Consider the following 23,651-nt stretch of genomic DNA (forward strand, 5'->3'; position numbering starts at 1 on the left):
ATCACCTTCGACAGGAGGCGGTGGACATGCCACGTTACAGAGAACACGCAGGGCGGTGGTAAGGCCGACTCCTTCTGCAGTCATCAGGTTATCAATATTCTTCAAAAGTGAGAGCAGACAAGTTTAAGTCAGAACGAGGAGCCTCTAGAGGCAGACTCTGCACCTGCACGTGCAAGGCCCCAGGTTTAATCCTCAGTAGAAAGGCTGCAAGCACACAGCATGACACCTTTCACGTTTACACAGTAGAAAGCTGGCTGTGGTGGTGCAACCTGCAACAACAGCACTCAGGAGGCTGACACAAGGATGACAGTGCTGAGTCTGAGGCTAGCCTTGGCTTACACAGTGCATTCCAAGGCAGCCAAGGTTAGACACAATACTCTGTCTCAAAAAATACACGAACAAAAAGGAGACAGTATATAAGAAAAACCCTAGTACTATAGAAATCTTTGGATGGTTGGAGAGATGACTCAGCGGTTAAGAGCACTGCCTGCTTTTCCAAAGGTCCTGAGTTCAATTCCCAGCAACCGCATGGTGGCTCACAACCATCTGTAATGAGATCTGGTGCCCTCTTCTGACCAGCAAGAATAGACAGAACACTGTATACATAATAAATAAATAAATCTTTTTTTAAAAAAAAAAAAAAAGAAGTATGCAGTTTTTTTTAAAAAAAAGAAATCTGTGTAAATAATTTCATCTTGGACACATTTTTTTCTTAAAAGATTTTCATTTTTTTAATTTTTTAAAATAATTTACTTTTATTTCATGGGCATTTGGGTTTTGCTTGCCTGTACGTGTGCGTGAGTGTCAGATCCCCCAGAACTGGACTTACAGACAGTTGTGCGTTCCCTCTGTCTCATAAGTGGCTAGAATTAAAGGTATGCATCCTGCCAGACTGTATCTTAAAAACCCCTTAATTACTAAAACTTTTTAAAGACTTAGGGGAAAACTTTGGAACATTTATAGATTAAACAGCATTCATTTTTTTAAAATGCAGACACCAAAGGACAAAAAACATAATTGTTTTCTGTATTTAACAGATGACTACGTTTTGTTTGCAAACAACAAATAATTTTGTTTACATTTATAGCTTTCAGGTGCTGGGGATTGAACCTGGGTCTTCTGGAAGAGTAGCCAGTGTTCTTAATCACCAACCCAGATCTCCAGTCCCATCATGGAGTACATTTGTACTCTATAATATTATGTAGAGAAAATCAAATTTAATATATTTGCATATTTCTAGTACTAAAACAAAGGCAGTAAATAAAAAACAATGACTCTTTGTATTAAGAATTTAAAATAAATCGAGCGATAGTGGTACACACCTCTAATCCCAGCACTTAGAAGGCAGAGATAGGAAGAGTTCTCTGAGTTTGAAGCCAGCCTGGTCTACAGAGCAAGTTCTAGGACAGGCTCAAAAGCTACAGAGAATCCGTCTCAAAAAAAAAAAAATTAAAATAAACAGGCAGTGGTAGTGCACACCTTTAATCCCAGGACCCAGGAGGCAGAGATAGGCAGATCTCTGTGAGTTCCAGAAAGCCTGATCTACAGAGGGAGTTCCGTGACAGTAAGGCATACACAGATAAAGTATGTCTCAAAAAACAAAATCACAAAACAAAAAAAGAATTTAAAGTACCTCTTTCTTTCTATATACCCATTTTACATTACCTTCTCTCAATAGGAAGAGCTGACTATACTGACAACTGAGCTTTTGTGTTGGGGGGGGCTGTTGTGTTGTTTTGTTTTTGTTTTGAGTCCAGGTCTCACTAAATGTCCTCTGCCTCCTCAGCGGCTAGAATTACAAGTATGCCCCAGTGAGCCAGACATATCCTAAAAACCCCTTGGTTACTAAACCTTTTTCAAGACTTTGGGGGAAACCTCGGAACATTTGTAGACTAAATAGCATTATTTTCTAAAATGCAGACACCGAAGAGAAGAAAGAGGACAAGAAACGTAACTGTTTTCTGTAGTAGATGACAATGTTCTATTTGCAAACATCAAATAGTTTTAACATTTGTAGCTTTCACAGACTAACATAAATAAATTCATAACTTGAAAAAATTACATCAGAGGCTTTAAGTATTCCGAAGACTTCTAAGTCTCAGGTATAAGCTTTAAAAATGAGCCACCCACTCTCCTCATACACATACATCCATTTCTCACTGTCCTTTCCCTTCACCTTTTTCCCACAGTTCTACAGATTACTGTGACAAGAAATCCTAGGTTTCACACTGGATCCACTGTGTTTAGTATATCTTAGGACAGGAATCACTGACAGCATCATAGTTAACAGGAAGCAGTCTGAGAAGAATGAGGTGGTGCACAACTGTAACCTTGGGACTTGGGGAGAGGCCAGCCTACATTCCAGAACCAGATCCTATCTCAAACCAAATCCCAAATAGAGATAAATAAATATAAGGTAATATAAAGATCAGAATTTTGTTTTTGTTTTGTATCTTTGAGTTAGGGTCTCAGGTAGCCCAGGCTGCCCTCAAACTCACCATACAGTTGAGGACAACACTGACCTGCTGCTTACAGGATCACTACCACACCCGGTGTACATGGTACTGGGAAGGAAGGGAAGTCAGAACATTCTGGGCAAGGGCTCTGTCAACTGAGCCAACTCCCATGCAGACTCTGCTGCTTCCAAGCCCCAATCTTCTGTCTCAGTCACGCAGTGCTGAGATTTCAATGATGCACTACCATGCCCAATCTAAAATTCTAAATTATAGAACATAATTCAATTTCTTTTCTTTTTCCTCTTTCCTTTTGAGACAGGATCTCATGTAGCCCAGGCTGCCTTGAACTGGTATGTAGCAGAGTGTGACCTCGACTCCTGAGCCTTCTGCTCTCACTTCTGCAGTGCTGGGGTTACAGGCATGGATAACAGCCTCATATAACTCAGCTTCTAAAACTATATTTCTTACTAGTTAACACTTTAACTCAAATCACTATACATTTACTGCACACATCATCAAAGATCGCTCTACCATGTCCTCATCAACAGAATACACAACCAATCTGAGTTTACAGAGCATTAACAACTAATGAAAGAAAAAAAAAACACAGAAAAGTTTCACATGTCATTTGCAGCACTGTTAAGACCACAACGGCATCAAAGGAGATAAAATTATTCCTAAGAGCCAGGTATGGTGGTATACACCTTAATCCTAGCACTCAGAGGGCAGGGACAGGTCAATTTCTGTACGTTCCAGGCTGGCTTGGTCTACACTGTGAGTTATAGGCCAGCAAGGACTGGCTACACATTGAGACCTTGTCAATAATAAATAAATAAATACCCAAACAAACAAAAATTTCTTAAGAGACACAAAACAAAAAGATAACAAGGAATCACCAAAACAGCAGGACCTGTGATAAATAACCCTAAATAGTATCTTATTACTTCAAAATAGCAACAAGTTGGTCAATATATACAAATTACGTTAATAATATATTACAACTGCAAAACCAAAGAGGCTTTCCCTGTCACATACACAAACACACAGCGCTCATCAGGCAAACAGTGGAAGATAATTCAGTCTACACTGCGTGTGCTTCCAGTCCATCTTGCTATGCTATACACTGGGTCAAATAAGAAGAAAAAGAAAAAAAAACTTCCAAGATTAATGATGAATGTACTGATTGTCATTACGAAACATTCATGGATTTTTCAATATTACCATTATGAAGCATATATTTTACATGTTTCAATTTTTATTTCAACTACAGCTGTCACTATTCAAAATTAATAACAGAGAAAACTGGCCACACTGGAATTATTTGGAATTGGCTATATCAATTTTCACCTGTATATTCTGAGTTAAATTATTTCATCAATTAAAGTTAGGATCCCATAGCATTTAACTTTAAATGTTTTTAGAGCCCAGGACAGTTCAGCAGATAAAAGTGCTTTCCAAGAAGCTTGCTGACTTGAGCTCCAGCCCTGGACTCCACATGGTGGGAGAGAACCAACTCCACAAGCTGCCTTCTGACCTTCATACATGGAGTAACACATAATCTAAACAGAGCATCACATGCCTGTGTGTTCATGTACATGATTATCTATATCCACGTATCCAATATTGTACTACAAAGTCAATCAAGGCCATGACTTCTACATTATTCAGACAGTAACTTCAGTATTACCACTATGTATCATCACAGTTTCCCAACAAGCAAAGCCCTTTAACTTTTACTTACCTGTTTAATATATTCAATTAGATTTGGGATGCAGTTAATTTCAAATCTGAGGTTTTTCAGAGGTTCAAGCCACTTTCCAAGTTCTTAGAAACAAAAAGAATAATCTATAATATTTTTACTTATAAGTCTTTATAACAAAACTTTTTTCCCCAAAGGAAAACATCACATCTGTAATCATTTGAATCATCTAGACTTTACAAAAGGATGAACTCTGGTGTCTGATTCTCTCTTTTTTTTTTTTTTTAAGCTAGGTCTCATGCTATACCCCAAATTGGCCTTAAACTCATGATCTTTCTGTTTCAACCTCACAACTGCTAGGATTACAGGTGTATGCCACTATACCACTTTCTGCATATAATTCTTTACATGTACTTAATAAAATGAAAATGGAGCCCTACTATGCTGACTCAAAACTTAGTAATTACTATTACCTATCTGAGTGCTTATCAAGTCTGCCTAATTAAAATGAATTTATTGCGGTAGTGAAAGAAAATACTAAATCAAGATTTAGAAATATGATCATAAACTAATATAATGCAGCATTTATTTACCTATCTTTACTGTGCCTCCAACCTCCCCACACAGACATATATACTTAAATATATATTAGAAATATATATTTTCCTAATATAATCAAGCTATGAAGAGACATTTAGTTGAGTAACCCTTGTTCCTTTAGCGGAAAAATTTTCTTTTGTCTTTTTTGTGTGCTGCTGGGTTAGATTAAACCTGGGCTGCCATGCATGCTAGAGAAATATCTAAACATTGAGCTGTATCACTGGACCAATTCTGTCAACTTCTTAACTTGTCATTTTAAAATGAACTACTTTTAATAGTACAATGTGCTATTAACTTATAAGAATTATAAGTTATTCTTATAAGTTAACTCAGAACAGCACAAACATCTCAGTGTAACAAAATATGCAGAAACAAAACTAGAGCAAAAACTCATCTATCCTGGTCAGCTAGACCATTATTAGGCACTTTCAAACCTTTTCATTTATATTCTAAAACCTTAATGAAACCTTAAGTTTTATAAACTCTTTCCCTAAAAGGCAATTCAAGAAATTAAAAATGGATTGGAGATGGCTCAGTGGGCAAGGTGCCTGCAGATCAAAGCACGAGGATCTCAGTTCAGATCTCGGACACTCATGCAGAGCCAGGCATGGTATGAACAGATGCCGCACGCCTGTCACACCAGCACTGTGTGACAGACAGCCAGTCTAGTTAAAGTGGCAAGCTTCAGGTTCAGTGAGAAACCTTGTCTCAAAAAAATACAGTGGACAGCAGTTAAGAAAGACATCTGATGTCACCTTCTAGACTCCAGGCCTATGTATGCACACACATGCACACACACCCCCACACACATAACACACACACAAATATGAAAAGACAATGATAACAAAAATTCAGCCTTTTCTCTTCATGTATCACAAGTGTTTAAAATAGCTCCAGGTACCATACCTTGCAATTTAGCATTATTTTCATCTGCTTTACAAAGCTTCAAGAGAGACGCTGCATGCTGTTCCAGCATCTGGACATCACTGGAAGACTGAACCACCACCAAAATAAGTATGCATGCATAGTTATAAGCTACTGACTTCTTAGACTTGGAATCACTGAAATAAAATAAGGGTTTTAAGTGTGGAGTATGAAAATACTTTTTCAGGAATAATAACAATAATATTTTGGGGGGATTTTTTTTAAGGAGATCAAGGAATTCACAATCCAACATTATCAACACCACCTAACTTACTGAAAAACAACAATCAGATCTTACACTTCACTTTCAAGTCACCTGAAAAAAGTATTAAAAGTTGTCCCTCGGTATCTATGGAATACCGGTTCCAGGACCCCACAGACACTAAAATCCATGGCACTGCCAGTCCCTTGTATAAGACGGCACAGTGTCACATATTATGTGCACATGCTCCCATCCACTTTAGATCAACTCTAGACTACTTGGACACTTAACACGATGCAAAGGCTATGTGAATTGCTGCTGCATTGTTTACAGAATAAAGACAAGAGAACGCTTGTACATACTCAGGGCAAACAATCTCACTCCATGATCACAGACATGTACTACCACGCCAGGCTCAGAAGCATTTCTTCCAAGCCTATTTCTTTTTCTTGAGATAGGATCTCGTTCTGTTGACCAAGCTGCCCTCAAATTTACAGGTGTGCTCCAACATGCCCAAGCAATCTAAATATTTTTGATTCACTGTTAGCTGAATATACAGAAACAGAACCCATAGGTAAGGAGAGACAACTGGATATAAAAGCAAACTCAAAAACATTACAGTGGAAAGTAAAATTAACAAGAAGAAATGAACAATAAAACACTAACGAGCATATTTCATTGACAACAACTGTTAGGAAATATGCTTCACTGTGTTCTTTAAAATCTTCACCTAACCTTGAAAACTCGGAACAAATGTGATCACCTATCATACTGACTCAGCCTTCCAGTGCAGAATCACAAAGACTCACTACAGCTAGGCAGAGAAACCACTAGAGTTTGGCTTTCATAATTACAGTGAGTTGAATCAAGTCCCCACTGACAGGACAATGGGATAGTTATATGCTACTTAGTTATACTCTACTGTTTTGCATGATACTGTGGCCATGCCACCCTGAACATGTCCCATCTTGTCTGATTTTCCATGACATAAGTTAAAAAGAGAGCAATCTATCTTCTCATATGCTAAAACCCTCTGCCCTATTGAACAGTTCTTTATATCATTAATTTCCTCAATTCCACCATTTAACCAAAGCAATTTCAGAACCAGAGCACCACGAGTGGTTTAGAAAACAGAGAGTAAGAGAGTGAATGCATCATACTTAAGGCAAGTATTTCTGGGCTTTAGGTTTCCCTTCTACACAGGGCAAAGGGACACTGTAAGTATCCCTTTTAAGAGGTAACTGAGAGCAGCTGGGAAAGGCCACAGCATTGCTTACTAGCCACATTACAGAGGTTCTTGTTAGTCAATTCTTAATTAGCACATTATGGCAAAAGATATATATCTTTAGATAAACATGTACACACACACACACACACATACACACACACACACGCCAAAAGAGACTTCTTTGGTAAAGAAACTACCCCATTAGTGATCTAGTTCTCTACTGCAATTGAGACTGTAAGGAGTAAGCAGGAAATTACCCTAGGGCTTCTTTGGAATAATACTCCATTAGAGTAATGAGACTTTGAAGGTTTTTGTCAAGGCTGAAAACATGACCAACAGCTGATCTTCCCACAGGATTAAAAGTAATCAAGTAAAGATTGTGGAGGGTGCCCAGGAGATCCGAATGGTCAGTTTCCTCACTGGCTGTGCACCGCTGGAAGTGGCTGAACAGCTCTGTGATGCACTGCAGAGTCTGGGTGGAGTCCTGTAGCCACAAGGCAAACGCATCATCAGCTCCATCAGACTGAAGACCTTCCTCTTCATCTTGATCATAGAGGTGGCACAGAGCTCGGATCAGTAAGTTTGTTGCTTCATATTCTGACATGAAAAAGAGAAGGCCCTTTTGTGACTGTGCAAGAAACTTTAGAACATCCTTTGTGGCTTGCAGTACACCAGGGTGGGCACTTGTTATTGGAATTGACAGAAGCAGCGTAACCAACTCCAAGAAGTGATGGCTGTGAAGATACCTGTGGGAGGCAAGGCAGACACTTCAGGTGGAGCAAAGCATTCTTCATTAACTCAAAATCACAAGACTGGATAAAGTAAACATCTGAATGGCTTTAATTCTCACCTTCAGAAATAGTTTTCCCCATAAATGGAAATAATTATTACAATGTGAGTACCAACTCTCCTCTGTGGGGTCAGTGAAAGTTCTGCATCATCAACAGGCCTCAAGACATGACAGGTGACAGGCTTCTCTTTTTACTTGAGCATCCCTGATTCTGGTTCTCGCTCCTTTTTCACTACGGTCTCACTCTACTTCATAAGATGCCAGTCAGTATGAATTAGTGTACCCAGGGAATATACTGTTTATACAGTGCGGAAACATCTTGTGGATTTAGATTTACTATAGATATGAGTTAGCATCAACAGAGAAAAATATTACAAATTACAAATTATAGCATTTAAGTAGTGAGTACTAAACACAGACTTTTGGTTTTGTTTTCTACATCAAATCTAAGAACTACTCCTTTTTTGTTTTGAGTCAGGGTCTCAGGTTGGCCTCAAAGTCACTATGCAGTGCCAGCTAACTTCAAATTCACAGCATCACTGATGTTAGTCACCAGGCTCTGGCTTCAGAACTATTTCCTTTTAAAATTGTGTGTGTGTGTGTGTGTGTGTGTGTGTGAGAGAGAGAGAGAGAGAGAGAGAGAGAGAGAGAGAAGTTAGAGGACAGCCTGAGGAAGTTGGTTCTCTCCTTCCATTATGTGGGTTCTGGGAATTAAACTCAAGTCTCCAGTCTCGGGGCAATGCCTTTACCTACTGAGTCACCCTGTCAGACCCAGAACTCTTCTTACTATATATAACAGTTTTTTAAAGATTTACTTTTATTTTTCATTATGTGTCTGTGCATGACTATATAACATGGCTATAGGTATACGAGGTGACCTGAAGTGGTCAGAGCCAGCGGATTCCCTGGGAGATGGAGTTACTGGCAGCTGTGAGAACCCCGAATCAAGCTCTCCTCTCAAAGGGTCTATGCTCTTGAGCACTGCGCGAGCTCTCCAGCCCCCAGCATACATAATTTTAGGAGGAGAGAAGGTAAAATGTACCCACTATCACAAAATAGATGTAAATGTTACTCACAATTTTGTCTGTTGCCTTTAGGTTTTTGAAACAGGGTAAAGCACTGTAAATACAGGCTGACCTAACAATATGTAGGCAACGCAGATCTCGAAAATGTGGCAGTCTTACATCATGAATGCTGGGATTATAATATGAATGCTGGGGTTATAATATGAATGCTGGGATTATAATATGAATGCTGGGGTTATAATATGAATGCTGGGGTTATAATATGAATGCTGGGATTATAATATGAATGCTGGGGTTATAATATGAAGCCACCATGCCTAGCTGAGATCTTCTAAAATCAGCTTTTCATGGAAACTTTTTAAAGAGTTTCAGAAAAACAAAACAAAAAAAAAAAAATTTCCCCCTTAAATTTTTGAAACGGGAATAAATCTAACAAACATTTGTTAACTTTAGTTAGAAGTGTTTTAGTTTCCTCAGTCTGACGATCTGAAGTGTCACACTCGGTGACACGAGAGTGTCTGTGAGCCTGTTAGAACACCAAAGATAAGTCAATCAAAGGTCATAATTTGTATTTATCAAAAACTAAAAATGACTTTAAATTTTTAAGATTTAGTTTTACTTCTGGTGTATGGGTGTTTTGCCTGCATTAATGTCTGTGTACCATGTGTATAAGTGTCACAGACCAGAAGAGGGCACCACATCCTCTGGAACTGGAGTTTCTGACGGTTGTGAACCCCCATGTGAGTGCTGGGAGCTGAACCCAGGTCCTCTGGAAGGGGAAAAGTACTATTAACCACTGTGTCATCTCTCCAGGCCCTAAAACAAACTCTTTAATCCTTCCACTGATTAAACTGGGGTTCCAAGATATTTTTATCATAATATTCAAGACAATTATTCATGAACATCACAGTATTCATAATAAACATCCTCAGTGACTGCTTATTAGAAACCTAAAGATAATTCAAACTGACAAAATTGTCCTAAGGACATCCTTACCGTCCTTATAGACTGTCTGGAAGTAGCTAACACAGCAAGCCTCACATAGACCCAGTTTGTAAGGTTGGCTCTTGGCTAAAATCTGTGAATCTGATTTCACAGAGTCCTACTCCCCCAAAAGTTAAGGATGGCTCACCATGTCTAAGTTATTTGTGCAAACAAAATCGTTTACGTAAAATATCTGCTTCCTTTCTGGAAGTAGAGAATTCTGGAACACTATAAGTAATGAACAGATTTCTGGTGCCAACTAGTTTGATATATTCATTCCACATCGCACAGACACATCAAAACACCATCTTCTTTGTTAAAGCCTCAGCGTCAAGCCTCTAACTGGAGCAGTAACGCTTCCATGGATACAGGCTGCTCCTGGGGAGTCAAGCAGGTACTGTACAGGTCACGAGCTCTGGGAGGCTGCTAAGGTGCCTCCCTCTACTAGCACGCCTGAGCCCTTGCTGAGTACAGCTGCACACTGAGTCTGACTCCTGCTAGAAGACACTGGGGTTGATGCTGTGGACCCTCAAATGTCACGTCAAAGAAATCCTTCCAACATGTAATGATTCCCTTACCAAGATGTCTGACTCCTAATGTACAAGTTCCTGTCAATAAAATCATAGTTCCAATTCTTGCCTTGATTAGAAAGCTCCAAATGCTGTTAGCTCCTTTTCACAACCTCTTAACTATGAAGTCCCAATGCTAGAAATTACTCCCTCCCAGACTCTCCATGATAGCACAGCATTTGGTCTCCCTTTCTTGGTACATACCACTGTAACAAGGAAAATATTTAGCATCTAATTTTAGAATTGCTCATTTACCCAGCGACTGCAGTGGCTTTTCCGTCACAGTCATCCTGCAGGGTAAAATGTCAGAACATTACTTTAAGCACATCAGCTACTCCAAACAGTAGTATCTTCCTAATACTCCTCAGCACGGCGCCCACGCCCTTCATCTCCTCCTCTCCATCTGGAGTGGGGAGGGACAGCATTTGATACGCAGCTAATTACTACTTTCTCCTCAACAGCTGAAAGCAGCTCTTTCTTTCCTTCACTCAGAACCTTCAGCCACCAACAATATACAACTTTAGAGCCCAGCGGTGGCGCACGCCTTTAATCCCAGCACTCGGGAGGCAGAGGCAGGCGGGTCTCTGTGAGTTCGAGGCCAGCCTGGCCTACAAGAGCTAGTTCCAGGGCAGGCTCCAAAGCTACAGAGAAACCCTGTCTCAAAAAATAAAAAAAAAAGGAAACAAACAAACAAACAAACAAACCCACAACTTTACACCTCCCACTCCATGAGAAACTAAGTGACCAGCAGCACAGCCTCGGTTTTTTTTGTCTCTCTCCATATTACAAAAGTAACTGGATTTGCACAGTCACATGGTTTCTACACTCCTGCCACAGCCAAAGTCTTCCTTTTTAAAGCTGGGCTTCTTTTTAGACAGGGTCTCAAAAGGCTGGCTGGGAACTTGCTAGTACAGCAGGCTAGCCTTGAACTCTGAAGATACAACTTCTCTGGCCCCCATCTCCTAGCAAACCCTGTTCCAGTAACTGATCTTTTCCTCCCACATCACACACATCTCTCCTTACTGAGTTTCAAACCCTGTCATCCTCCCAGTTGACAAATGTGCTGTGCTTTCCCATCCCTGACAAACACATCTTTCTGGCTGTTCCCTTATCTCTTCATTTTGTAAGAGACAGGTTCTCACATAGTCCAGGCTGGCCTCAAACGCAACGCACAGACAAAGATGACATGATATTCGTGATCTTCCTGCCCCCACCTCCCAAGTGCAGGAACTACATTCTGAGGATGGGACCCAGGGCTTCCTCAAGCGAGGCATGGACCTGCCAACTGAGCTACATCCCCAGTGCCTGCCCCTCACCTATTACTTGGCTTTGTCATCAAGTATCTGAGAAGTTCACCCCCACAACTTCCACATCCTCCTTCTGAGCCCGTCCACACTTTGTCACCTACTTACAGATAAAACTACTCTCCCAGAGTTCTAACCACAATCCACGCTCCAAACACTCACTACATGAATCCTGCCCTCGCTTTTGCAATGTCTCGTGTATACTTGGCTAAAGAGACCATTCAATGCTTCCTGATCCTAGTTTCTGCTCTAATTTCTACTTTGCTAACTGTGCTGCCACCATCCCTGCTTCTCATTCTTGCTGTTTTCCTTTTCAGCACTGATTCTGCTCTCAGCTAACAGATCCATGCTCCCCAGTGCTCCATCGCTGACCTCTCACAATTCGGTCTGGCCTTATGGGTCTGCTCGGTTCTGTTACCTTTCTCAGAGCTTTCTTGAAAGCCATGAGATTGCTCAGACCACAAGGAAGAGAAGCTCAGAAGCAGAGAGGAGTGCCTAGTGGCCAATCTTCAACCTAAGAGGGAAAGGATTGGTGAACAAGGGCCTTGTCCAAAACATTCAGTGGGATACGGAGGGACATATTGTAGCCAGGTCCTCAGAGGAACCACAGGGAAAGGAACCCCATTTATGCACAATAAAAAGTATCTTAACACTTCCTTTATTAGCCCCCCCACACACCCCCCACACACAAGGCTCTGGGCTCTGTTCTAGGGAAAGTAAAATAGGTCTGGACAACTTCAGCTAAACCAGGAATGGCCAGGTACGGATGCTAGAGCAGACAAGTATCTACTTACTAACAATGCACTTGTTCCAAAGCAAGACAAAAACCAGTTACAGAAATAATAAAAGGTTTATCCTTCCATTTGTTGTCAGTTCAAAACTTATAAGAAAATACCAGAAGACAGCATTTCAAACATTAAAACAAAGTAAAAATGTACTATGGATTAGTAAAATCCTCATGAGGTTGTATCACTGTAAGAGGTACTAACAGTGACAAAATTATATTATCACCTAACTTGAAAGACAGATGACAGAAACAAATGATAAACGCCAAAGATACATTATCAGGACTACGAAATTACAATGGCAACACCCAGTTTTGTAGTGAAGTAAAAAGGGTTTTCTCCTTCCCATGCCGGCCTTTCTACCACGTCCCAGGAGCGGGCAGGTCTCATTTATTTTGCTTACAGACATGATAAACAAGCACCGCTCTTATTCACAAGCATCCGTGTTCCTAGTTTGGCTTTAAACACCAACACAGTGCAGATCCATTAAACTAGTCGACTTCCAAGTTTGCTACTGAATACCTATTCTGAAATGCCAAGATCCTTATGTACTGCACAGGAAAGACCAACATCACTACAGAAAACTACCTCAGGATATTTGTGAAGTATCTTACCTAAAGAGAACAGGGTATGGGTCATCCCTCTCCGGAGGTCCCGTAATCCGTGCTATTGTTGGGAACGACTTCACAGGCGGCTGGATCATTGTATGGGGTGCAGTCTCCATTAAATGAAAAACCTCCTCTAAGAGACTAATAAGCCTCTCTATCTCGCCTTCACTTATGTTTGAGGATTCCAACAGGTCCATGTCCATAGAGGCTTCCACTTCACTCTCATAGTCTGGGTTTGCTCTCTCAAGCCCCGCATCTGTCTCGTGATCAGGTTCACTGTGGTTAGGGACAGATGAAGTCTTCTCTGCTATATGGTCACCAAGTCTTTTAATCTCTGACAAGATTTCATAGAAATGGCATTTTTGAAGAATAGCTGAGCCTGCAGTGACCACCCTCACAGTCTGATCTAGAAGGATGAGTTCCAAAAGCCTTTGATAGCCACTTTTCTCACTCTGGGTGCCTCTTAAAAAAGCCTCCATTCCTTCTGTCATGCTGATGACACTGTCCAAAGCTTTGAAAGCATTTAACTTAAGGGAAGATGAGACGTGATCAGCAAATAGGAGATCAAACAGTACTCCGATCACTCCTGCCTGCAGCAATTCCGTGACTCCAGGAGCCCCACACTCTGCCAGCGAAGACACGAGCTTGGTCCCAGCTTTGAGCTGTCGGACATTTAAGGCTATGGGCTGGCGAAAGGCTACCTGTAAATTTAAAGCTTGCATTGTCCAGTCTACCAACTGACCAAGGGAGTCCTGTTTTGTGTTTTTCAACTGCAAATAGCTTAATCCTTTTATAATTAAACTTGGAATTTCCTCGAGAGCCGTTACCCATTTTGCACCCCTATCTTCGCGATAGAGATCTAGCAGTTCAGTTAACTTCACTGAGGCTTCTATTGCTCCTGAATTTTCCTTATCTGGACCCTGATCTTTCATTCTACTGATTTCAATCTCAAAAGTAGTCTTGTATGGGCAGCTGAAATACAAGAGTGGCACCAGCTCTCTGTCATACGGGTCGTACGTCATGGGAGGAACAGACGCCAGGTCTTCTGGAGTGTATTCCACATCGAAGTTTGGATACTTAAAAGTTTCACGTTCCAAGTCCGCAATCCCATCTTCATCACTAGAGATCTGTTCATAACCATCATCCCCTAAAGATAAGTTTAAACAGCATTTAAGTACTGCATCATTCTTATTCACCACATAAACTCTGATTGATCAATAACCTTTTGGGTGGTAAACCAAGCATTCTAAATGACTGATTTCCTCAAAAAAAAAATCAACTTTTGCCACCACTCATAACAAGAATTGACAACTTTAACAGGATAATTATTGATAAACTTATTAATCTATAATAGGATAATTATTGAGGAGCTTATTAACAAAGTCTTCTATTATGCTTGCGGAGCTCTATAACTGACTCTGTGATGACCCCTTTTCCTAACAGAAATGAGAAACTGAAAATAACAAAAACACCTCTTTTAGAAGGGCGGAAATGAAGCTTAACTTCTGAACATTAAAATTTTTTTTAATTATTTTTAATTTTTCATGTATCTGTGTATGGGTATGTGCACAAGTGCCCAAGGAGGCCACAGGTCAGACGCAGGCAGTTCTCAGCTACCCAAGGGGGTTCTGGGAACCGAACTTGGGTCTTCTGCAAGAACAGTTCATGCTCTTACCCACTGAGCCATCTGTCCAGCCTCTCTGGAGGGTTTTAAATACGCTGCGTAGTTGTTTCCTGGCTGGGGACACGTATCACAGCACGTATGGAGATGAGGACACGGGCTCGAGGCAGTTCTCTCCTTTCTCTCGGGGAGGTAACTCAGGTCGACAGATTCGACAGGAAGTGCCTTTACTTGCAGGCCCAAGATTTAATTAATTCAATTCTATTCAATTACTTATTTATATTTATTTATTTGAGATAAATAAACTTATTCTTGATAATAAATATTCATCATGTAGATCAAGCTGACCTGGAACAAAGCTCTGTCTGCCTCTGCCTTCTGGGTGCTGGGATTAAAGACGTGTGCCACTGTGCCCAGCCTGAGGTTATTTTTAAGATTAAAAAAAAAAAATAGTGGTAAAATTAAGTAAGAATACTACAAGTCAGGCATGGAGGCATGGTACCCTCCCAGTACTCAGGAGACAAGAGGACCTGCTGTGAGAGCCAGGAAAGCCAGCGCTCGATCAACACTCTCTCAGGGCTGGAGATAGGACTCGAAGGTTGAGTACTTGGTGCTCTGCCAGAATGCCCAAATCTCATTTCCAGTGCCCACATGGTGGCTGACAACCATCCAGTTCCAAGGAATCTGATGCCTTCTGTCTTCTGTGGACACTGGATGCATGTGATACACAGATACACATACAGGCAAATTGTCTATACATACAAAATAAAAATTTTTTTAAAAGACTGTATCCAAAAAAAAAAAAGAGGGAAAGGGAGACTGACGAGATGGCTCAGTTGGTAAAGTGCCTACCACTCAAGCACAAGACTCTAAATGCTGAAATGTATGGGCCAGCTGGCCTAGAGTATACAAAGCTGTCAACAGAGCCCTGTCTCAAAGTGGATGACAAGAACTGACATCTAAACTTTCCTGTGACAACCACACACATCTTACTCAAACACACAACATATACACACATACACACCAAGATAAAGGAAAGAGAACACTAATTACAAGATGAAGTACTTTCAAGAAAAAATACTATAAGGGCTGATGCTCAGACATTTTTTTCCAGAGGACCAGAGTTTAGTTCCCAGCACCCTTATCAGGGGCTCACAACCACCTATAACTCAAATTAATCAATTAACTAAATTAATGACCAATTCACTCAAATATTTCATTTTGTTTTTAAAAGAACCTAATTAAAAGATGGCAACTTCAGCCACATGTACTTATAACTGAGCTACACAGGCAGACAAATTACTAAAAATATCACAGCACTTTGTCGAAGTATCTCTGTGTCATCTATCTTTAGAAAGTTGGCCTCATCTTATAATCTTAAATCTTAAATAACCTCATCGCTTATTCTAAAAACAGCCTACTTTTAAATTCTGCTTCTCTGGCTAACCCTGATGAACTAAGTAGCAACTCATGCATGAGCCAAATAAAATCTCTCCCCAGGGAAATGACAGAGTCAACACTTTGAGCTAGTTAGAGGAGGGTAATGCTGTCGCATAAATAAGTTAGTTGACAGAGAGTAAGAGACAGAAAAACCTCATTTGCAATCATGTCTTAAGGCCAAACTACATGACTGACAGAGCTCTTCCAACACATTTACTGCGTCTGTGAACTTCTGCAATGCTCAAACCAACATGGAGTACGTCAGAGTCCTAGCTAGCATTTCCCACCTTCACCGTCTTCATCCTCTTCACCTTCTTCCTCTTCCTCTTCCTCCTCCTCATCAGGGATACTGTCTACTGTATGGCAGTCATCCTCATCGTCATCCTCTTCCTCCTCTACATCCACATCATCTTCATCATCCTCTCCTTCTTCCTGCTGTTCCTCTTCCACTTCCCCTTCATCAGAATACTGACCTTCCTGGGGGACAGAATTCCGATCAGGAGAAATGGGCTCGAAATAATCTTCTCTATGGGGGACGTCCTCTTCCTTGTCACCAGACACTGGGAAAATGAGATTGAAAGCAGGTTATTCAATGGTTTAGATATCCCAAGGCATCAGGACTGGAGCCTACAGCCACATAATGTGTGCTGAATGATTTAGATCACTAATGCTCTTTTAAAAAGATGGTAGATTATTAACTTAAGACTGTTATGGTAACATGCGCTTCTAATCCTAGCACTTGGGAAAGGAGTTTCTCACCTCCATAATAAATCTGAGACTAGCCTAGACTTAAGTGAAATCCTGACTCAAAATGAGAAAAAAGAAGTCTCACTCAAGAGAATATACTATATAGCTTCATTTACAGACAATAAAGTATACTATTTTATAGTATTTTATGCTCTGCAGCAATATGAAACTCTTTTAGTTTTTAAATTAGTAAGTTGGTTTGATTTTTAAACCAATACACACTACTTATTTCTAAGTATATATACTTATATCTAAGTATACAGAGTATTACATTAATACTCTATCCTCAAAGCACTATTGGTATAGCTTCAAATTAACTGATTTTTTTAACAAGTTGCTCTGCCAATAGGAAAAACAAAAAGAATACCTGACGGGATGAGAGAATCTGGGGAGAAGGGGCAATCAACAAGACTCAACCACCTCATGCTTTTCTGTAATTAATAAGCACTTGAGCTGGGCATAGTGGCGCACATCTTTAATCCCAGAACTTGGGAGGCAGAGACAGTGGATGTCCGAGTTTCAGACCATCCTAGTCTACAAAATGAGTTCCTGAACAGTCAGAAACCCTGCCTCAAAAAAAAAAAAAAAAAAAAAAAAATGAACAAAACAAGCCAGGTGGTAGAGACACACGCCTTTAATCCCAAAAGTTGGAAGGCAGAGAAAAATGGGGATCTGTGTGAGTTTGAGGCCAGCCTGGTCTACAGTGTGAGTTCCAGGGCTGTTACACAGAGAAACCCTGTCTCAAAAAACAAACAAGCAACTGAACAAAACAAACAGAAGCACACATATCACGAGTGGGTGGAAAGCCTAGCAGAGATTCTACACCTGGCAAAGACAGAGGATCATCCTCATCATCATCAGGAGGAGGAGGTCCTGGAGGAGTTCTTGGTCCGCGTGGCTGGGGTCTTGGAGGGCTTCCATTAAACTGATCTTCTTTCTCTCCATCAGCTACATGGGAAACAATGTGTTCAAATTATTAAAGTATACTGAAATGAATTCATGAAAAAAATAATTTTATCATCTGAACTTATCCTCAAAACTGAACAAAAATATAAACTTTTCCTGCCTGGAGATTTAAAAAAATTTTGATAACTGATCTAGAAATCTATAATTTCTAACTGTCCACAAACAAAAACACAATATAGTGTAAGGAACTATATTTCTAGGTAACACCCTGGAAATATGAAGAATTATTTGTTTGTTTTTAGAGACGGATTTCTCTGTAGCTTTGGAGCCTGTCCTAGAACTCACAGAGGCTGAAGGAGCTGTGGCGTGAGCTGTGGTGAGGTTGGGGACAAAGCACTCGCTCAGCTAGCACAGGCCCGGGTCTGAACCCCAGCATCTCAAAAACAGCAAGTGCAATACACGCACGCTCACTCTCTCACGCGCACACTGTGCTCTGACACAACTCATAATTAAAGAAATAAAAATGTTTTACCAGTACAAAAGAATAAAGCGTTAAAAAAGAGAGAGAAATGCATTCAAATAAATTTGAAATCTACTCCTAAAAATTATACATAAATATTCCAGGAATACATACCAAACTTCCTAACTATTCTTCAATTCTTTCAGAGATCTTACTTAAATAAAGAAAAAAATTAATAAACTAGACATTGTGAGCCTACCTATAATCACAAAGATCATGAACACGGACAGAAAGTAAGTTAGAGGCCAGCCTGGGCTACAGATTGAGGCCTTGCCTTTAACACACACACATACACAGGGGGAGGGGGGCTAACTACTGGGATTGCATTATTTTAAACGGGGCCAATAAGAAATACAGGAAGAAAGGAAAGGAAGCAGGGAGGAAGGGAGGGAGCCAGCCAGCCTTGGGACCATATAAAATGCTCTCCAGGACCAGGTGTGGTAGCACACACCTTTAGTTTCAGCAATCAAGCAGGCAGATTTCTGTGAGTTCTAAACCAGTCATCACTATATACTAAGACCCTGTCTGAAAAGCAGGCAAGCAAGCTAGCTAGCTCTTCAGAAAAACAGAGGAATAGGAAATACAAATCAAATCTTACTGACAAGAATAGGAGACTGACAAATACATGTGAGATCTCATACAAGTGAGAGGAAAGGTAGCAAAGGCCTTTGCATCGGCTTTTCTGGCTAGAACAGAACAGAACAGTTTCACCAGGGAAAGCAAACTGAACTTCTCACCATGCTTTGGATTCCTTTTCAAAGTCGTCTGTGGCTGGGGAGGAGGTGGAGGTGGAGGAGGAGGGGGTGGCGAGTCTCTGTCATGGCTTATCACTCTATCTACTGATCCATAGATTGCCAGGGTCAGACAGTTGTACCAGCCTCTTAGCACCAGACCATCAGTATTTACCTGATTTTTAGAAATGGTGAAAGAAATGTTTTAATATGCCAAATGCAAAGTGATATTAAATTAGTTTATGGTTCAGCTAAAGTCTTTACAGCACTGCTGAAGGAACTGGAGGTTTGGCTCAGTAGTTAAAAGTGTTTGCGGCTTTTCCAGAAGCCCTAAATTGAGTTACCACCACCCACATTAGGGGACTCACAACTACCAGGAACTCTAGTTTCTGGGGAGTCTGGTGCCCCTTCTGGACTCCGGAGGCACTGCACTTCAGCTTTAAATGCACATATCCATATACTGATACACACACACATACACGAAATTAAAAAAATAAAAATAAAAAGAGGCTGAAGAGATGGTTCAAGAGTGAAGACTGTGATTCTATTCCCAGCACACAAGTCATGTCACGACCATCTGTAACTCCAGTTCCAGGCAATCTCATACACTCTTCTGGCCTTCATGGACACTGCATGCATGTGGTACACAGATATACATGCAGGCAAAACACTCAGATACATAAAAAAAAAAAAGTGGGTTTTTTAAGACAGGGTTTCTCTGTGAAGCCTTGGCTATTCTGGAACTCACTCTGTAGACCAGGCTGGCCTCAAACTCATAGAGATTCACCTGCCTCTGTCTCCCAAGTGCTGGCATTAAAGGCGTACACCACCATCATCTGGCTAAAAATAAGTATTTTTTTTTAATTAAAATAAGCAAAAATAAATACAAGCATTCCGGAAAATGGAAAAGGCAAATATTGGTGGAAGTCACTCAGAGGCACAGAATTTATACGGTCCTCCAGATTTCTACAACTAACCCATAATAAGACCAAATCTTCCTATGTCTACAGTTCATGTGGACTTTGTTCAAAGTGCATGGACAAGCTCCCAAGCAGAGAAGAAAACTGAGAGTGAACTAGCTGAGAATCAGGGAAATAAACTGCCCACAGTATGTGCGGTCTTCAGAATGATAAAGGCCCATAAAGTGTCTAGCACTTCTCCCATAGAATTGGGAGTATGTGAGATGCTAACAAATGCTGGCCATGAAATGAGTAATTCTCACAGGAAAGCTTTCGGCTGCAGGTGATACTCGGGCTGCTATTGGCCCACTGACCCCACCCCTATCCCTTCAGTATTTAATAAACTTGTCCCCTTTTTGGAGAAGAGGTTATTTCTTCAAGACAGGATTTCTCTGTGTAGCCCTGGCTGTCCTGGAACTCACTCTGTAGACCAGGCTGGCCTCAAATTTACAGAGATCTATCTCCTTATGCCTCTCCAAGTGATGGGATTAAAGGTGTGCACCACCACTGCATAGCAAATTTGTCTTTCTTAAAACAAATTTTTTTTCTACCCAAAAGACCAAAGACCATTAGCCTTCAATACTTCCTCATAAACTAAACAGATATGACAAATTGCATTTTTCAGAACTGGATCCCTGGCTCCACACATTAACTGTGAAGGGAGTCACAACAATCATCATTCCCTTAACAAAACGTGAGTGTGTGGACAGCCTGCACTGCACCAGACACGGCAGTCCATGCCTGCTACCCCAGCGCTTGGGCAGCGAGGCTGACGGGCTGCTGTGAGCTTGCCTTATAGAAATAAAAACTGACGAGAGCTGAATAAAGGCAATGGACGCCAATTATGAAGAGGAGGTAAATAAAGATAACTGTTAAGTTCCAATTCTGTCATGGATTTTTGGTTTGTCTCAGTGGTGAATTACTACACAAAAGATATTTGATACGGAAAGTATAAAATTTAATATGGAGCTTCATAGTTCCTGTTCTAACTGTAGAAACTCATGGGGATATTCAGACTTTTAATCTGGTATAATTTGGGTGTGTGATGTTTTGTTCACTTTTCTTTTTTTCCTCTCTCTCTCTCTCTCTCTGTGTGTGTGTGTGTGTGTGTCTCTCTCTCTCTTTCTGTTTTGAGACAGGGTTTCTCTGTGTAGCCCTGGTTGTCCTGGAGCTCACTGTGTAGACTAGGCTGGCCTCGAACTCACAAAGATCCACCTGTTTCTGCCTCCTGAATGCTGGAATTAATGGTGTGCACCACCATTGCCTGGCTCCGACTCTTTTAATAATAAAGTTTTTGTTTTACATTTTAAAAAAAAGGAACAACTTGTCCTAGAAACCAAAGCCCCTGTCTTCTAAACTCCCTTCCCAGTGGCCCTCCTGGCTGAAGGTGAAGCAGCAGGAGTCACTAAAGCCCTCTGGAGGCACTACAGGACGAAAGCAGTCATCAACCACCTGGACAGACTCTCAGCTCAAAGGCTGTCTATCCCCAGACACCAATCACCAACTCTAAGCAGATATGCCACTGCAAAGCCTGGTGTGGTACACACCCGTAATACCAGCACTTGGAAGACTAGGCAGGAGGATCAGAACTGAAATGCCAACATTGGCTATTTAGTAATTCTGAGGTTTCCTGGGCTACACATGACCCAGTTTTAAAAAAATAAAAATTGGGCTGGAGAAATGGCTCAGTGTTTAACATTTACTGTTCTTCCACAAGACCCAAGTCCTCCCAGAGTGACGCACAAACACCTATAACTTTAGCTCCAGGGGACCCAGTACCCTCCTTGGACCTTTATGGTTACCAGCACATTCATGGGCAATATACATGCACACAGATACACACACCCAACACAAACACACACAAACTAATACATTTTAATTTTAAAGCTATTTATTTTACTTTAATTAGTGAATCTGCTTGTATGTGTGCATGAGGGCAGTACTCTTGTAGGTCAGAGGCAACAGTCTGAGCTGCTCGCCTCCTGACATGGGCGCTGGGGATGAAACTCATGTCCTCTACAAGAGTAGTACACACCCTTAACCACTGAGCCATCTCTTCAACACCCAAAAATAAAAATAAATTCTTAAAAACCAATATAAATAAAAAGCAAAAAAGGAATCCTATTAAAAAGAAGATAACAGATGAAGAAAATCTGTATAAACAGAATGCAAAGGATTAAATACATACACCCCAGAGTCAGGGTAAGTGGTTGCAGATATAACCACTTACATAATATTTCTGTATTTCAGATCTTCCATTACATGAGTCTCCAATAATATTTGATGCATAAAGAAATTATTGATGTAAAATAATATAAAATGTATATTTTTAAAAACTTTAATAAAGGGTCTAGAAAATAAAGGGTCTAAAACTTTTTTTTTCTTAGACAGGTTTCTCTGTAGTTTTGGAGCCTGTCCTGGAACTAGCTCCTATAAAGTGGCCTCAAAATCACAGAGATCCGCCTGCCTCTGCCTCCCGGGTGCTTGGATTAAAGGCGTGCATCACTACCACCCGGTACAAGTACTATTCTTGCAGAGAACCCGAGTTCGACTCCCAGCTCACATCAGGCAGCTCACAACTGCTGGTGAGTTTAGCTCCAGGAGATCTAGAGACACCCATAAAAACATACCCAAAATAAATCTGTTTAGAGAAAAAAACTTTAACAGAACATAGCAAGATCCAATACTAATCTACAGTCCTGAATGCTATGAACTTGTCTACCCAAAGAGAAGAGAAGACTAAATGCTCATTCCTTCCAGATTCAGGACTGAAACCACAGAAGAGCGGTCTCAGAGCTCTTTATTTTAGATTTGTTTATTTTGTGTGCATGGGTGTTTTGTCTGTGTGTATGCATGTGCAGCACATGTGTGTCTGGTGTCAGTGGAGCTCAGAAGAGAGCATCAGATCCTTTGAAACTGGAGTTACAGATGGCTGTGACCCATCATGTGGATGGAACCAAAACCAGGTCCTCTGTGAGACCAACAAGTGTTCTTAACCACTGAGCCATCTCTACAGCCCCAGTAGTTTATTGTTTTAAAACCATACTTTACTTCAAATGTATCATAAGACTGTGCAAGCTCTGTAGACAGAGAACAGCATCTTAAACCAGCTTTTAACTACAAGATGCTGACAAGAGGTAACACCGAACAACCGGTCCAGTTCTGTCTCACTGACTTACTTAAACCTGAACAGAAGAACTCAAGAAACAATGCAAAACAGTAATATCTATAATTACCTTTGAGTTTGGTCTAAAGATGATAGACGTATTCTCATCATATTCCAGGCTGTAAGAAGGGGTAAGAATAAACACAAAGGATCAAATAATAATTTTACAGATTACAAAGTTTTGGCTGTTAAAATGGCTCACTGGATAAAAGCACTTACCACATTAGTCTGATGGCCTGCACTCAATTCCTGCATCCTACACAAAGGTGGAAGGGGAAGCCACCTCCACAAAGCTGTGCTCTGACCGACACACCCTCACCATGGCATGTACGTGTAGAACTAACAAAAATGGCGCTGTGGCAAGTCCTGGGGTCTCAGCCCCAGACC

The 23,651-nt window shown here is 40.7% G+C and overlaps 1 protein-coding gene across 1 annotated transcript in view; it reads right to left on the minus strand.

Moving 5' to 3' along the window:
• Virma (vir like m6A methyltransferase associated) overlaps nucleotides 1–23,651 on the minus strand; it is a 62,350-nt gene that overhangs the window by 22,882 nt on the left and 15,817 nt on the right. Inside the window, exons 4-12 of the mRNA XM_048419976.3 lie at nucleotides 23,335–23,383; nucleotides 19,146–19,314; nucleotides 17,808–17,930; nucleotides 16,523–16,795; nucleotides 13,181–14,321; nucleotides 7,367–7,855; nucleotides 5,662–5,816; nucleotides 4,198–4,280; nucleotides 6–99 (exon numbers count right to left, since the gene is read on the minus strand). Of these exons, the coding sequence (XP_048275933.3) occupies nucleotides 6–99; nucleotides 4,198–4,280; nucleotides 5,662–5,816; nucleotides 7,367–7,855; nucleotides 13,181–14,321; nucleotides 16,523–16,795; nucleotides 17,808–17,930; nucleotides 19,146–19,314; nucleotides 23,335–23,383 (2,576 nt within the window). The remainder of the gene's footprint in view (nucleotides 1–5; nucleotides 100–4,197; nucleotides 4,281–5,661; nucleotides 5,817–7,366; nucleotides 7,856–13,180; nucleotides 14,322–16,522; nucleotides 16,796–17,807; nucleotides 17,931–19,145; nucleotides 19,315–23,334; nucleotides 23,384–23,651) is intronic.

This window comes from Myodes glareolus, chromosome 16 (genome assembly GCF_982192425.1).
Source record: "Myodes glareolus chromosome 16, mMyoGla1.1, whole genome shotgun sequence".
NCBI classification, from domain to species: domain Eukaryota; kingdom Metazoa; phylum Chordata; class Mammalia; order Rodentia; family Cricetidae; genus Myodes; species Myodes glareolus.